At 47.0% G+C, this 16,822-nt stretch overlaps 1 protein-coding gene across 1 annotated transcript in view; it reads right to left on the reverse strand.

The window, feature by feature from the left end:
• MTF2 (metal response element binding transcription factor 2) overlaps positions 1-14,871 on the reverse strand; it is a 51,253-nt gene extending 36,382 nt beyond the window's left edge. Inside the window, exons 1-2 of the mRNA XM_040360014.1 lie at positions 14,640-14,871; positions 1,793-1,991 (exon numbers count right to left, since the gene is read on the reverse strand). Of these exons, the coding sequence (XP_040215948.1) occupies positions 1,793-1,991; positions 14,640-14,644 (204 nt within the window). The 5' untranslated portion in view covers positions 14,645-14,871. The remainder of the gene's footprint in view (positions 1-1,792; positions 1,992-14,639) is intronic.
• Between the last annotated feature and the right edge of the window lie 1,951 nt (positions 14,872-16,822).

The following is a 16,822-nucleotide window of genomic DNA, read 5'->3' on the forward strand; positions in this document are numbered from 1 at the left end:
GCATCATAATCCATGTCAATCAATGCCTCATCCTCATGTCTTGATGGATTTCAATTCAACACACAGGCAAAAAGAAAATAACGTGCCAAGCCTATGGGAACTATAGTAGGAATTATGAAGGCTGCCCTCCTCCTAAACATTTTAGTTAACCAACTGTCCGACAGTTTCTGATTTACTGACCCAGAAGAGGCATGCAGCAAGTAAAGCCAGAACTATTAATCTGCATCTGTGCCTGGTCTATGACTCAAAAGTACTAAATATCAGCTTGATGGTCATGGAACTAACACTTTCATTCGTTTTCCAAAGTGCACTGGGAGCTCAGACACCCTGTGTGTTCAGCCTGCAAATACAAGCCTGCAGCACCACCCACAACTTTTCAGCATCCTTTCCAGTGCAAGAGCAAGCGTCAGATATCTAATAAAGCATGCAATTGCAGGGTTGGGAGCCAGAGCTCCTACCCATGTATCAAGATTAGAACATTTAACAACATGTATTAAGGTTGCTAAGGTACACTGGAATATAATTAAAATGTTCAGGCCCTGCTAGATTTCTGCATTCTACTATGGAGATTCTATATCCGATTCATCAAGCAGCAACAGCATTTAGGTGTGATGAAAGTACCGAAAGATCAGTTTTTACAGCTAAATGACAAAGTAGTTCAGAGTGTCAGGGCAGGATTTTATCCTGTTAACAACTGAATGACTTGTGCAATTCAGAAGCGTTCCCATAGAGGTCAGTCAATGGGCCTGAATTCACACCCGAGCTGAACCGCACTGCTCAGAAAACAGACAGGACTCTTTTTTAATCCGCACTGAATCCACACTCCAGCTGCACTGGATATATGTGAACAGACAATAGAAAGCAATGTTCTTTCACATGTCATGCGAATTGGATGTAGTTCAAACTGCATCCAATTTGCATACATGTGAACCTAGCCTTAGAGTGCACATTTTCAGTAAAAAATAAATTAACATTAGTTTTAGTGTACACAAAATATTACCCACATTTTTGCCAAAATATTAGATTAGGTTGCACTGAGTAAACAGACACCCAACATATCAAGCCTTAAAATTGTGTGTACCCGTGTTTTGATGCACCTTTATATTTTTTACACTCCTATGCGATAGCATGTTTATTTGGCAGGTTCTCTTTATTAAGACATCAGGGGTCCAATTAGATATTCTCCAACAGCTTCTTCCTCAGCCACTACAGCCAGTGAAAACAACAGCAGAAACCAGAAGTGTCAAAATCTCCACAGCTTCCAGGTTTTTACTAGCTGGGGAGATCAAATGGGCGTTCACTGGTTTTCCTCCCTGGCGACACCCTCCATGTGGGTCCTGGGCCTGCAGGTGGGAGAGTGAAGACCAGGATACGTGGCAGTAAAGGGAAAAGACTGGGCTCCCACCCGAAAGCCGACAGTTGGCTTGTCACATTTACACCCCCAGGTCAGGAACAGTAAGCGGGTACAGCAACATTTTCCCCATTTAAATACTTTTTTTTTTTTTTTTAAACAGATGCCAAAAAACATATTCCTAAAATAACTTGATTTATTCATAATGCCAAAGGCATTCCCCAACCGACTACTAATAGCACACTTTCTACCATTGAGAAATGCCATATTTTCCTACATAAGTCATACAGAAGGCAAACCTATGCCATCATCATTTCTAAAACAGCCTAGACCCGAAAATGCATTATTATTTACAAGGATCTCAAAGGCAGTGGCTTTAAGTTATGCCATACTGCATATGACATATTTTTGACAAAGGATACACATTGCATCAGTCATTACCTTTTTGATAGTTCCAAGATAAAACAATCCATCTGACCATCTTGCTAGGACATCTTGTCCTTCTTCAAATTTACAAACTTGTCTCTTGGGTTTCTGTCCATGCCGAATAGATGATTTTGTCAAGGACTCTGAGGCCTTCTTACTCTGCCGGAAAGGGGATCTTTTAAGGACCAGTGACTTGCCTGCAGCAGTTGCGTCTCTTAAAAAAAATAAGAATAAGGAGGGAAGAAAAAACATATTACCAAGACCATGCCAAATAGATTTTTATTTTCCAACTTGAAGTTGAAGTTGTATACATTTAAATGTAAAAAGCCATGTTACAAGTAAATTGAACATTTAGGAAAAGTGAGTGTGCAAAAAACAACAAGGATATGGACAGCCGCACTCCAGTAACTTGAAAAAGACGTGCCCTTTATTGGGTACAGGAAAAAATACACTACAGGTATCAGCACACAGTGGGATAGCTATGATTAAGCATTGACACTCAATGCGAAACGCGTCAGCGGTTTATCCCACTGTGTGCTGATACCTGTAGTGTATTTTTTCCTGTACCCAATAAGACGTGCCCAATAAAGGGCACGTCTTTTTCTAGTTACTGTAGTGCGGCTGTCCATATCCTTGTTGTTTTTTGCACATCCAGTGCATTGCCAGCACCCATCTGCTTCTGAGTGGACATCAATTACCCTAGTGAGCTCACCTGGAGCGGCAGCTTTCTTACCTATTTAGGAAAAGTGAATCTTTATGATAATGGGACATTCTGCAAATGAGGGGGCTTGGTAACAATCACATGCTAGTCCCAGCATTATTGGCCATCACGTCGGGATGTTTTTTTTTTTAACTCTTCTAGCTCTACCCCAAAAGCACCACTTTGCATTAAAGTAGGGCTGCAACTAACAATTATTTTCATAATCGATTAGTTGGTCGATTGTTTCGATCGGCTAATAGCCTTTAAAAAAAAAAAAAAAAAAAATTCTTTTTTTGGGCCAATTTGTTGTTGGGCAGATTACAAAACACAAAGACACATTACATGCTTTTCTGCAGCTTCTCCATTCAAGTATATTGAACCAATAAAAAACAAAATAGCACCGTTTTGCATTAAAAAGTCCTTGCCCTTTCCAAATATGCAGCAGCTGAAAAAAAATCATGGATGTGAACGTGTCCCTTAGGAAAACATGTAAATGAACTGTAGTGTGTTTCTGCAAAAAGCACCAAAAAACAGAGGTGAGACCTCGGTCTGAGATGTTTAGTAACATAATGGGGTTAAGAAAACAAAAATAAGTACAAAAAGAGAAAAATAGGATTTTTGTACTCACCGTAAAATCCATTTCTCTGAGTTCATGGACGGACACAGCAGCAATTGACCTTCAGGTATTATATCCTTCCTTACAGGATAGACTAGGCAGAAAAAAACAGCACTTCAAGTGTTGAAACACTTTTCAGTACAGCTCCTCCCAGGGGGCGTGGTTGCCCGGGTATAACCCACTCTCTGACTTTAGCAGCTCCAGTTCGTAACAAGCAGTACAAACAAAAAGGAGGGGTGGGCGCTGTGTCCGTCCATGAACTCAGAGAAATGGATTTTACGGTGAGTACAAAAATCCTATTTTCTCTTCCGTTTATGGAAGCAGCAGCAATTGACCTTAGGGACGTCCCCAAGCAGTGTCAAAAAATTTGAGGGGTGGGAAAAAACACAGCAATTAAGCTTCACCTTAAACAAACCAGAGTTCCTCAACAGAGGAACTTCAACCTTAAACTGCCGTCTGTAAAACCTTGTGGCCGCAGATGCACTAACATCCACCTTGTAAAACTTAAAAAGGTGTGGATTGACGACCAGATCGCTGTCTTACACACCTGTAAAACAGACGCCTGATGGCGGAAAACCCAAGAGGGATCAATCGCCCTCGAATGCGCCGTAACCAGAAAGGAAGGCGCCCGCCCCTTTCATAGGTCTGGAGCACGACCTGTCTGATCCACCTGAAAATGGAGGCCGACGAGACCGCCAGACCTTTCTCAGGACCAGTCACTGACACGAACAGTGAGTCCGATCTCCGGAACGGAGCCGTAGCAGACAAGTACGCCCGTAGGGCTCGCTCCACGTCCAAGGAAAGTAACGTTGCCTCCTTCGAGTTCTTCGGCTGAGGACATAAGGATAGTAAAACAATGTCCTCATTATCAAAGAGCCCTGCAAGACAAGGCCGCCAGATCAAAAACTTGTCTGACCGAAGGAATTGCTACTAAGAAAGACCACCTTCTGGGACAGAGAACAGAGGAATCTCCCGAATGTCCTCAAATGGAGCCCCTTTGAAGCACCGAGAGGACTGAATTCAAGTCCCTCGGAGGCAGTGGAGGACACACAGGAAGGTCACATGCCTGACCCCCTGTACAAACGTACACACCAGGGAGTGCGTCGCCAACGGTCACTAAAAATAAACAGCCAAGGCCGAAAATCTGACCCATAACCGTACTTAAGGCGAGAGCTTGACCCACTCTCCGCTGTAGGAACAGCAGCATCTGGGACAGCACGTATGTGCGGGGGTGTCCTTTCACCTCTGCACACGAAGAGATCTAGGCCTTCCACGTACGATGGCAAATCCTACATGAAGTAGACTTCCGTGCAAGTAGCATGGTAGAGATCACAGAGTCCGACGGACCTCCAGCTCCTGGCTCTCAACAGCCATGCCGTTAAAGCCAGCGACTGTAAAGCAGGGTGAGGAGAAATCGGACCCTGCGACAAAAGATCTACTCTCAGGGGTAGAATCCAAGGGACGTCTGCCACCAGACGCACCAGGTCCGCGTACAAGGAAAGGCGCGGCCAATACAGAGCGACCAGGATTGTTGGCATCCCCTCCGCTTCCACTCTGCGCAACAGGTGAGGGAGAAGCTTCAGAGGAGGGAAAGCATAGATTTAGGCGATAGTGGTGCCACCAACGCGTCTGACGCGTCCGCCCAAGGGTCTCTTGAACTGGCCACGAAACGTGACACCTTCCGATTGAGACGGGACGCCCGAAGGTCCACGCCTGGCGTGCCTAATTTTTGGCACAACTCTGAAACAACTTCTGCAACGACCATTCTCCCTGGTCCGGTGTTTGGCGACTTAGGTAGTCGGTTTGCCAACTCTGCACCCCCGGAATGTGCACGGCCGACAGAGCCGGAGGGTACCTTGTGGCTCACCGGAGGATGTGTGCAACCTCCACCACCGCGGCCGAGCTCCGCGTGCCCCCTTGATGGTAGACATACACCACGGCCGTGGTGTTGTTGGACTGGATCCTGACCGAACGGTCCTGCAGACCCAGAAACCACTTGGGGAGACGCAGCCTAATAGCTCGGAGCTCCAGGACATTGACTGGCAGGCGGGACTCCACCTGAGTACAGCGCCCTGGGCTGACTGGACACTCCAGAACGCTTCCAGCCGGAGAGGCTGGCATCCGTCGTGACAACTTGGACAAAAATAGCACGACAAAAATAATTTCGCGGTCCGTAGTACCGGAGATGTCAGCCACCACACTAGGGAGGACCCGACCAGGTGACTTCACCCAAATCTGGTAATCCAGAGACGAAGGGAGCTTGTCCCAACGTGACAGAATCACTTTCTGCAACACTCGGACGTGGAATTGGGCATACGGAACCGCTTTGAAAGAGGCTACCATGGGACCCAGAATTCTCTTGCAAAGGCGAAGCGTCGACCACTGCTGGGTCGCAAACCGCTGCACCGCAGATTGCAGTGTCTGGAGTTCTTCCGTTGGGAGAAAAAAAACCCGCTTCTGAGGAATCCAGGAGCAACCCCAGGTATTCCAGTCTCTGGGACGGTACCAACATTGACTCCTGGACATTCAGTAGCCACCCAAATCTTTTGGAGGGGCTGACAGGTGATGAACCCATCCTCTCCTAAGTCTGAACCTAAAGAAGCTCTCAGGAGAAAGTCGTCCAGGTATTCCACAATAGCGATTCCGCGTTGCCTTAGCAGGGCCAGAATCGGAGCGAGCACCATTGTGAAAACTTGGTGCCGAAGCCAGGCCGAAGGGGAGGGCCACAAACTGAAAATAGTCCTCTTCGACCGCAAAACACAGAAATCTCTGGTGTTTCGCGTGTATGGTAATATGCAGGTACGCGTCCTGAGTACCCAAGGACACCATAAAGTCCCCCTGATGGAGAGCCGCCACTACAGAGCGAACAATTCCACCCTGAATCTTTGCACTTCGACAAAAAAGAGTTAAGGGCCTTGAGGTCCAGGATTGGACGGACCCCCTCCTTTTTTGGGGACTACAAACAGATTGGAGTAAAAACCCCTGAAACCGTTCCCTTGAAGGAACCGGTATAATCACTTCCCTGACCAGCAGATCCTGAGCAGCCCCAGACAGGGACACCCGGCGTACCGAAGGAAGCTGGAGGGAAAAATCTGTTTGGTGGACAAGAGAGAAACTATCTTGTACCCCGAGGAAATTACCTCGCAAACCCAGCAGTCGGAAAGAGGGATCTCCACCGAGTCGCGCATCCGCAAAGTCGGCCCCCCACCCAAGTGTCTGGCGGGGGCAGACCTACATGCAGAAGCAGGCTTGTTGGGCTTGCGGTACCAGGTACGCTTTTGATCTACAGCGGGCGCCTTAGCACCCTGGAAAACGTTTTCCTGCCGCACCTGGGGGGCGGAAAAAACGCTTGGGGGAGGTAAAGGAGGGACCCTGCTTATGACGAGGCTCCTTACCCTTCCCAGATTGTGGGAGCAGAGTGCTCTTACCCCCTGTAGCATCTATAATGATGTCATCCAGGGACGCCCCAAAAAGCCGTGCACCCTCCAAGGGTAAGTCCCCCAAGGACCTTTAGGTCCGCAGGACAACACTTTAGCCACCCAAGGTGGCATAGTACCACCGCGTAGGCGGAGGCCCTGGAGAGCAAGAGGAGCGTATCCAGGGCCAATTTCTTAGACAAACTGCAGGCCCTGCACCACAGCCAGGCACACACAGAGCTCAGGAGCATTATGCGCCTCCAGCTCCTGCAGCAGGGACTTTGCCTGCTCGGTAATTGTCTGTGACACTAGAGCTCCGGCCAAAACCAGTCTCACTGCCGACCCCACTACTGTGAACATGGAGCGGGCCTCAGCTCTCCTATCTGCGGGGTCCATAAAGGCGGGAGCCCCTTCCACAGGTAACGTGGTAGACTTGTTTAGTCTGGACACAGGGGGGTCCGCTGACGGAGGACTTTTTTTTTTTAAAGTCTTCCTCAAGAGGATGACAGACCGCAAAGTATTTTGGTACATCAAAAACTTTCTGTGGCCGATCCCATTCCTTGTATAATATTTTGTCCAGGTAAGGAACACAAGGAAACACTTTTGTGGTGCGGGGCGGAGTGCGGAACCCAAAAGGGACCGGCATCTCTGATGTCTCCGCCGTCCTCAGGTTTTTGAGTATCCCGCACCGTAGTGATAAAAGCTCCAACAAAACGCCTTATCAAGCGCTGACCCTGAAGCAGAGTCATCCTCATTGACCGTGTGGGCTGAGCCTGCAACATCTGACATGACAGAACCAGAGCCAGCAGCAGGGTCTGGTTCCGTGTCAAAGTCGTCCCCAGAAGCAGGGAGGGGGTTTTTACCCCCCTTCTGGCCGCTTGCCACTTCAATCCTGGCGATAAACGCCTAAGGGACTGGCGTATGGGCTCTACAGAGACCGCAGGGGCACTAAGGGTTAACTCAGGCATGGTTGGGGTAGAAGCCTCTGTTGAGACTCCATGTTGAGTCACCGCTATGCCACCCTAGTACTGCAAGGCAGAGACCCACAGGTCACCCTCCCGTCCACAAAACAGAGAGCAGGGAACCCCCAGGTAACTCACCACCCGGCCTGGCTGTAGTGCTGCTGAAGCGCTGAGAGTGCTGTCCGCTCTGCGCCGTCCCTCAGGAAGCAATTTGCGGGCTGCAAAAATGGCGGCCATACACATGTTTAAAGCAACAGTGACACAGCAGAAAACACAGCCCAGCACACACAGCAACTCCAGTACAACAAAATTAATAAGAAGGGAAAAGCTGCTGCTCTAGGTGAGCACACCTGAGCAATCAATGTCCTCTCAGAAACAGGTGGGTGCCTGCAATGCATGAGGCAAAAACTTGAAGGCAGGGTATGGACAGCCGCACACCAATGAATCTTAAAAAAGTAAGCCTTTAATGGTGAAAAAGGAAAGGCACTACAAAAAATTAATAGCACCACACAGCAGCACAGCCCCCGTAGTGACAGAGCCCCAGGTGGACCCCCCACCCCCCCCCTACAGCCACCACCCAGCATGGGGAAGGAGGGAGAGGAAGGGAGAGAGGAAAGCAGGGCGGACCCTCATTCAACCTCCCCAAGGAAGCACCAGCCATACCACCTTGCCAGGGCAAGGGGCCACTACTTACCTGTCCTGCGACCACCGGCTGGAGGCATTCCAGACAGAACCAACGTCTGCTAAACGGCATGGCTGTTGGCCAGACACACTGTGACAAAGCCATAGAGACCGGTCATAGGTGTGCCCTGGAACATGTAGTTCCCCGGCCACCCCTGGAGCAACGGGGCATGTCGTGGACAACCCAGAGCTGAGCTGAGGGCCGGCACACGCTCGATGGCCGAGCATGGGGGGACTACAAGGATCAAGATCCAGCCTGTCACCCAGTCGGCAGTTGATAGTAGACCCCAGGATCAAAAATGCAGGAACAAAAGCGGAAAAAAAAAAAAAAAAAAAAAAAAAAAAAAAAAAAATCGCAAATAAATTCCAGAGTGCATGGACTCCAGAAGGCCATGTCTCTCCTGAACACTAGGCAGAAAAAAAAACTGGAGCTGCTGCATGCTTTTTTAAAGCCCCTGCAAGAGGAAGGCATAATGAGCTAGTATGCACAGCATACTAGCTCATTATGTGTCACTTACCTGAGAACAAAGCCCCCGAAGTCCTTCTCGGTCCTGTCCCCTCTGAGCTTTCTTCCTGTTATCGCCGCCCCGGCGCTGTGATTGGCCGGAGCGGCGATGACGTCACTCCTGCCCATGCGTGCGGGACCGGCAGATCCCTGCGCATGCGCGGAATTCCGGCATTATTCCCGGCATCTACAGTTCACAAGCCCTGCGCGGTCAGTGCGCCTGCGCCGTAGACAACGGTGCATTTTTTACTGCATGTATCTCCTAAACCGTGTAGGTTTAGGAGATATTGCAAAACCCTACAGGTAAGCCTTAATCTAGGCTTACCTGTAGGTGAAAGTGCTTCAGGAGGGTTTACAACCACTGTAAATACTTACAAGAAATACTTTTACTAAACACAAACCACATATAGCATAAGCAAACATTTGTTTGATACCCATTTTTTTTTCAGCATTACAGTAAATATACAAATGGAACTGTAAACATTGTTTAACGGTCCAAAACTGTAAATATTTTGGTCTGAGATTTCCTGAATTGGTCTGTGCTATTTGCATTTCAAATCATGTGGAGAGCCAACAAATGTACAAGTTGTACATTTGTATTTTATTATATTTTATTCATTTCCTGTGTTTACAAATCATCACAAACTTATAAGCAACTGTTATCTGCTATACTGCCGTCAGGAAAAGCACCTGCACCATTAGACGTTACATCTGTATGAATAAAAGGAGAACTTGCCTTTGACAAAGACAGAACAAAGCCTGGTAGGAACCTGACTCACAAGAAGGCACAAAGAGGTGCTGCCACATCCGCACGGACATTTACACTGCCTGACCATTTAGCTGCTAAAACACGAACGGTGTACACAAAATTTGTTGGAATACAGATATAATCCATCTCTAGCGCTAATATTTTACATAACAAAGAGCAGATTTCACTCAATGTAGATTAGATATCATTGAGCCTGACATATTAAACAAACCATTCAGGCCAACAAAGCATTCTACAAACTGTGAAATTGTAGTTGCAAACTTGATAGTCTAATAGGTGAGGCTGTAAGGGCTTAAAGTAATTTAAAGGCTTGTCTATTTAAATAAAAAAACATGTTATACTTACCTCCTCTGTGCAGTTGGTTTTGCACAGAGCAGCCCAGATCCTCCTCTTCTCGGGTCCCTCTTTGCTGCTTCTAGCCCCACCCCTCCTTTGAGTGCCCCTCAGCCAGCAGCTTGCTACAGGGGTCAGCTTGTTACAGAGTCCCAACCTGGACCCCTGATCGGCTGACTGACAGCCGCGGGAGCCAATAGCGCTGCTGCTCTGTCTCAGGCAATCAGGAGGAGTGTACTGGATGGCTGAGGGGATCGTGGAGAGAGAGAAGGAGCTCAGGTAGGTTAATTGGGGGGGTGCTGGGGAGGCAGCTACACAGGTTTTTTTATCTTAATGCATAGCATCAAGATAAAAAAACCTTCTGCCTTTACAACTCCTTTAACCACTTTAGCCCCGGAAGAATTGGCTGCCCAATGACCGGGCCATTTTTTGCGATTCGGCACTGCGTCATTTTAATGGACAATTGAGGGGTCGTGCGACGCTGTACCCAAACAAAATTGACGTCATTTTTTTCCCCCCCACAAATAGAAATTTCCTTTGGTGGTATTTGATCATCTCTACGATTTTTATTTTTTGCGCTATAAACAAAAAAAAAAACACAATATTTTGTACTTTTTGCTATAATAAATATCCCTAATTTTTATTTCATTTTTTAAAGCGTATTTTTTTCTCAGTTTATGCCGATAGATATTCTACATATTTTTGGTAATAAAAATTGGAATACGTGTTTAGTGTCTACAAAATAGGGGAAATATTTATAGCATTTTAACTTTTTGCTAGTAATCGCGGTGATCTGCGATTTTTATCGGGACTGCGACATTATGGCAGACACTTGACACATTTTTGGGACCATTGGCATTTATACAGCCATCAGTGCTATAAAAATGCATTGATTACTGAAAAAAATTAACATTAGAGGGTGATGAAGGGGTTGTGTTCTAACTGTAGGGGGGTGGGACTGACCTAGAAGAAATGACAGATCTTGGTTACTAGCTATTAGGAACTCATGATCTGCCTTTCCTCGGCTCACAGAACTGGGATGTGTGTTTATACACACATGTCCCTGTTCTGCCACTTGTGCCCACGAACGCTTGTGACCGCCGTCACAAGCATAGGCACCCCTGCGATGCAGCGCGCACGCCTATCTCATTAAAAAAAGGGACTGATGTAAACATACGGCGGTTTGCGACGAACAGGTAAGAGAGCTGCCGCTCCAGGTGAGCTCACTAGGGTAATTGATGTCCACTCAGAAGCAGATGGGTGCTGGCAATGCACAGGATGTGCAAAAACAATAAGGATATGGACAGCCGCACTCCAGTAACTTGAAAAAGACGTGCCCTTTATTGGGTACAGGAAAAAATGCACTACAGATATCAGCACACAGTGGGATAAACAGCTGACGCGTTTCGCATTGAGTGTCAATGCTTAATCATAGCTAAGTCGGCGGTTCGCGACGATCTGTCGCCTTATAATGACGTCTGCTGTTCGGCAAGTGGTTAAAGTGTTGCTAAACCCACAACAGTAAAATCAGTCTGTATATGCAGTAAAGCATGCATGTTTTATTCACTGTGAAACCTAAGGGGTTAATCCTGCACATTGTGTATAAAGGTTGTTTGATCTTGTCTTCTCTGATCCTCTCCTACTGTTCCCAATCCATCTCCTGATAGAACAGAGCCATGGAGACACATTGCACATGCTCAGTTTGGTGTGTATTGCTAGAGTTTGGGGGGGTGCATATAATCAGCACAGAGCCAATCTGCAATGTTAAGACAGAGTCAGTGGTCCTGCAGCCTCATGGGACAGTCAGCAGAGAATAAAAACTCCTCCTACAAGTTTTAACCAGTCACCGATAGAAGTCACAAGACTGCTATGTGCTGCTGATGAGAAAGGGTATTTAGCAGTTTATATTTACTAAAACTATTGCATTTCTGTGTACTGTGGGAGACCAGATATCTTGAATGCAGGGTCCTGGGTTTAGTAACACTTTAATATCTTGATAAAGCACTGTTCCTGGGAGCAGTGGCACTGCCCTCTCTTCACTGGGCATGGAGGCAGCAGTGAGAGTCATTGGCTTCTGCTGCTGTCAATTTCTGTGAGGAGGGAACGTTGCCAAACCACGCTGTGTGTGTGTCAATAGACCCACAGCATCAGCGGGATCAACCCTGCACACGTGCCCCCCTAACAAGTGCCTAGAGAAGCAGACACAGGAGGAGGAGTGGAGAGTACCAGCGAACCCCAAATAGAAACTAGTGCACACAGCAGGTAAGTATACATTTTTTGTTATTAACTGCTTCCCAACCACCATATAGTAAAGATGGGCGGGAGCACTCGTTCATATGATGTCCTCCCATTATTGCTGAGCATGCGCGCCCACAGTGATCAGAGCATCATCGATCACTGTAAAGAGCCTATATTTAGAACAGAGGGGGGTGCAGTACACATATACAGCTGTGCTGGACTGAACACATTAAAGGACCACTAAAGGAATAGCTTCCTTTACCTTACTGCAGTACTGGTTTCATGTCCTCATTGTTCGTTGTTGCTGTAATTCTGCTGTGATCTCCACACTTCCTGCTTGTCTGGCTCCTTATAACCATCGTACTGGGAGCTTTTCACGGTGGTCTAAGCTGTCATTACTGTGTGTCTAAAACTCCTCAGAACCAATCAGATTAATTTTAAAAACAAAACACTGCCCTGGATTTGTTTGTTTTTGTTCTGTGGGTCTCTTTACTTCACATAAACATGAAACCAGTTTAAAAACGAAAGTGAAACTGCAGGTACATTATATGATTGAATTTAATCTATTTTAAAAAGGAATCAGTTAACTTTTATGTCTCTATACCCTGTAAACCGGGGATATGCAATTAGCGGACCTCCAGCTGTTGCAGAACTACAAATCCCATGAGGCATAGCAAGGCTCTGACAGACACAAGCATGACACCCAGAGGCAGAGGCATGATGGGATTTGTAGTTTTGCAACATCTGGAGGTCCGCTAATTGCATATCCCTGCTATAAACAGTCATTTCAGCAAAAAAAAATGTTTTCCTTTAGTGACCCTTTAACTGGATACGGTTAGTGTAGCTGGAAATACTCTGGGGTCTAAGCTTAGTCTACAATGATCACTATACACTAAAGTAGGGATATGCAATTAGCAGACCTCTCAGAGCTGTTGCAGACTTACAAGTCGCATAGCAATACTCTGACAGAGGCATGATGGGACTTCTAGTTTTGCAACAGCTGGAGGTCCGTGCATATCCCTGAACTAAAGGAACAGTACAGACAACCACACTAAGGCTCCCTTTCCACTAGTATTACTTGTCATGCAACTTTGGACACAAAGTTACATGATAAGTCACAGCCCATTGATTTCAATGGCACCCATTCCCATCTATGCGACTTTGAAAAGGTGCCTACACTACTTTGATGCGACTGATCCAGAGTGTAAAGTTGGACCAAAGCTGCATTCAAAAAAGTCGCACTGTAGCCTTAGGCTATGTTTCCCGGGATTTAGACCTTTGTCCCGGTCTTACTGTTTCCCAGAATTTTTTTTTTTTTTACGCCACTAGAGGTCCACGGCCAGAACTGAATTGTCTCTGCCGGCCACCATTTTTCAAAACACCAGCTATCGTGAGAAGGAAACAATCCCTCCATCCCTCTTTCTTTCCTTCCCTCCCTATTTCTCTTTCTCCCTCCATCTGTAGCTCATCTCAGACTCAAACCACACCCAATATTTAAGCCACGCCCAATATTTCATTTAAAGCGGGGGTTCACCCAAAAAAAAAATGTTAACATTAGATTCAGGCGGGTTGTTAGAATCACAATCGGGTGTTTTTTTTTTTTTTAAATCGTTGCCGTACATACTGTTTTATAGATATATGTTCACCGCGGCTTCCGGGTATAATCTGCGGGACTGGGCGTTCCTAATTGATTGACATGCTTCCGACTGGCACATACAGCGCGTCACGAGTTGCCACAACAAGCCAGACTGCGAGTCGGCTCTATACGGCGCCTGCGCAGCGACGTTCGGCTTCTTTCGGCAACTCGTGACGCGCTGTATGCGCCGGTCGGAAGCATGTCAATCAATTAGGAACACCCAGTCCCGCATATTATACCCGGAAGCCGCGGTGAACATATATCTATAAAACAGTATGTACGGCAACGATTTAAAAAAAAAACACCCGATTGTGATTCTAACAACTCGCCTGAATCTGTTTTTTTTTTTGGGTGCACCCCCGCTTTAAACCACACTGCATTTTTCTTCCCCCACTATGACACACCTACAAATGAATGCACCACCCCCTAATTATAATAAGACTCCACCCACAGACAAATAAGCGTCCCTATAAGTTTTGACAATGTCGGCAACTATGCAGAGCATAAAGAGGCTGTGGGGACTGGTCTGGCAGAGCTGGAAAGCCTGTTTCTCACATGGCAATGCAGCACAATACAAAAATCACTCATGTACTGGGGCTGTGCACCCACATTGCTGTCATATTGGGGAGCAGTGTGTCTCTGCAGCCTCTGCACCACAACTGCCAGCCTGCATGGGGTTGTGCATGTCCTGTGTGACTGAGGCCTTACCGCTCCCTCCATTGTACCCAGAGCTGTAGGTTTAGACTCTTATATCAGGGAGGGGTTCATTAGAAAGGTTGCTCCATGTTAGAAAGGACTGTTGTAGAAGGGTCCGTGGAGGTGTCGGTCCAGAATGGCCCCATGTTCCTGATAGAAGAGGAGAGCCATTCGTTTCTAATGAACAATGGGCTGCACCGGTGACAGGCTGACAAGGAAGTGGTCCGGCCTGCTGCGCCTTATTGCCCCGGCGGGAAGAAGCGGCCTACAGCACACTCCGAGCCAATCCCCCTCTCCGGGCCACACTCACCTCATTCGGTCACTTCAGTGGTGCAGAGCGCCCCCCACAGCGAAAACACGAGTCGGCGCTTTCAGCGGCTCAGTCGGCGGGACGTGAAGGGTGATGGCTCCGCTCTACACAGACCCAGCTAACGGCCCGGTTCGGTTACACACCTTCGCCATTTTGGTTTCCCGCGGAGCGCACAATGCATTGTGGGAGCAAATACAAAACAGTCCTCGCCAACCCTCCGTGCGCATCCGTATAGGGGGCTGCGGTCGCCGGTCACGTGACGAGGTGGCGGGGAGGCCATCTTTGGTGAGGGCAAACTGCCAGTCTGTGGGAGGAAAGGATAGATGTGCCAGACAAAGAGGTCTGGGATGGCCTGGCCCTGAGTTGTCATTGTACAGGAGGATTTCTGTCATCGCTCTTTTATTATGCCTGTTGTAATCCAATTCGATGAAAGACACTTGTCAGGAGGGTACAATAGTGTATGGGAAATTCATCACCTATGATCTTACTGATATCTGCTGATTTTTCTTTGCTTCTGTTGGCTTGGAAAATACGTCAAACAGCTATAACATTATGACCACCTACCTAATATCGGGTAGGGTCCCCTTTTGCTACCAAAAGACAAAAAAAGAGCCTTGACCCATCTCAGCCTGGATGCCACTAAACCCCTGAAGGTCTGATGTGGTATCCGGGACCACACTGTCAGCAGCAGATCTTTTAACCACTTGCTTACTGGGCACATAAACCCCCTTCGTTCCCAGGCGAAATTTCAGCTTCCGGCACTGCGTTGCTTTAACTGACATTTGCGCGGTCATGCGACGTGGCTCCCAAACAAAATTGACGTCCTTTTTTCCCCACAAATAGAGCTTTATTTTGGTGGTATTTGATCACCTCTGCGGTTTTTATTTTTTGCGCTATTAACAAAAAAAGAGCAACAACTTAAAAAAAATATATATTTTTTTTACTTGTTGCTATAATAAATATCCCAATTTAAAAAAAAAAAAGAAATTCTCAGTTAAGGCCGATACGTATTTTTCGACGTATTTTTGTAAAAAAAAAACAGAAAAAATCGCAATAAGCGACTGGTTTGCGCAAAAGTTATTGCGCCTACAAAATGGGGAACAGAATTATGATTTTTTTTAATTATTTTTTTTTTACTAGTAATGGCGGCGATCTGCGATTTTTATTGGGACTGGAATATTGCGGCGGACGTATCGGACACTTTTGACACAAATTTGGGACCATTCACATTTATACAGCGATCAGTGCTATAAAAATGCACTAATTATTGTATAAATGGGACTGGCAGTGAAGGGGTTAACACTAGGGGGTGAGGAAGGGGTTAAATGTGTAGCCTGGGTGTGTTCTAACTGTGTGGGGGGAGGGGGGTGACTGGGGGAGGTGACCGATGCTGTGTCCCTATGTACAAGGGACACAGATCGGTCTCCTCTCCTCTAACAGCACGTGGAGCTCTGTGTTTACACACAGAGCTCCACGTCCCTGCTGTGTTACCGACGATCGCGTGTACCTGGCGGACATCGCGGCCGCCAGGTACACGCATCGGCTTCCCAGCGATGAGCCGGGACAGTGTTTACCCACTGCGCGCCCCCCCAGAGGCGCGCGGCGGGTAATGCACTTTAAATGACGTCCAGTTGGCACCTGAGAGCCGCGCTGTTGACGTCTTTTGTCAATAGCGCGGGTCTCAAGTGGTTAAATCCTGTAATTTGCGAGTAGGGCCCTCCATTGATCAGACTTGTGTAGCACTACCCCCGGAGAAGCTGCTGGTTGTTTTGGGTGGCACATTTACCTCGTGGCTCTTCCGAATTCCTAGGGGTGAATGGTGCATATAGCAATAGTAAAGGAATGTCCGCAACAAGTGTCTTTGCTGTGCTCTTTATTACCCAGCCGGGTAAAAACAAATAAACTTGTGGTGAGGAAAGGAAAGTTGAGGAAAGAAAGGAGAACAGCAGATTCAGGCGTAGTAATAGGGAAACAGTCCTGCTCCCAAGTGTAATGCCGCGTACACACCATCGCTTTCTGCGATGGAAAAAAACGTCATTTTCAAAAACGTCAATTTAATTGACCGTGTGTGGGCAAAAACGTTGTTTTATGTCTTCTAAAAAACGACAGAAAAAAATTGAAGCATGCTTCAATTTTATGTGTCGTTTTTGGCCGACGTCGTTTTCTGTGTTCTAAACATTGAC

This window comes from Rana temporaria, chromosome 7 (genome assembly GCF_905171775.1).
Source record: "Rana temporaria chromosome 7, aRanTem1.1, whole genome shotgun sequence".
In the NCBI taxonomy this organism is placed as follows: Eukaryota; Metazoa; Chordata; class Amphibia; order Anura; family Ranidae; genus Rana; species Rana temporaria.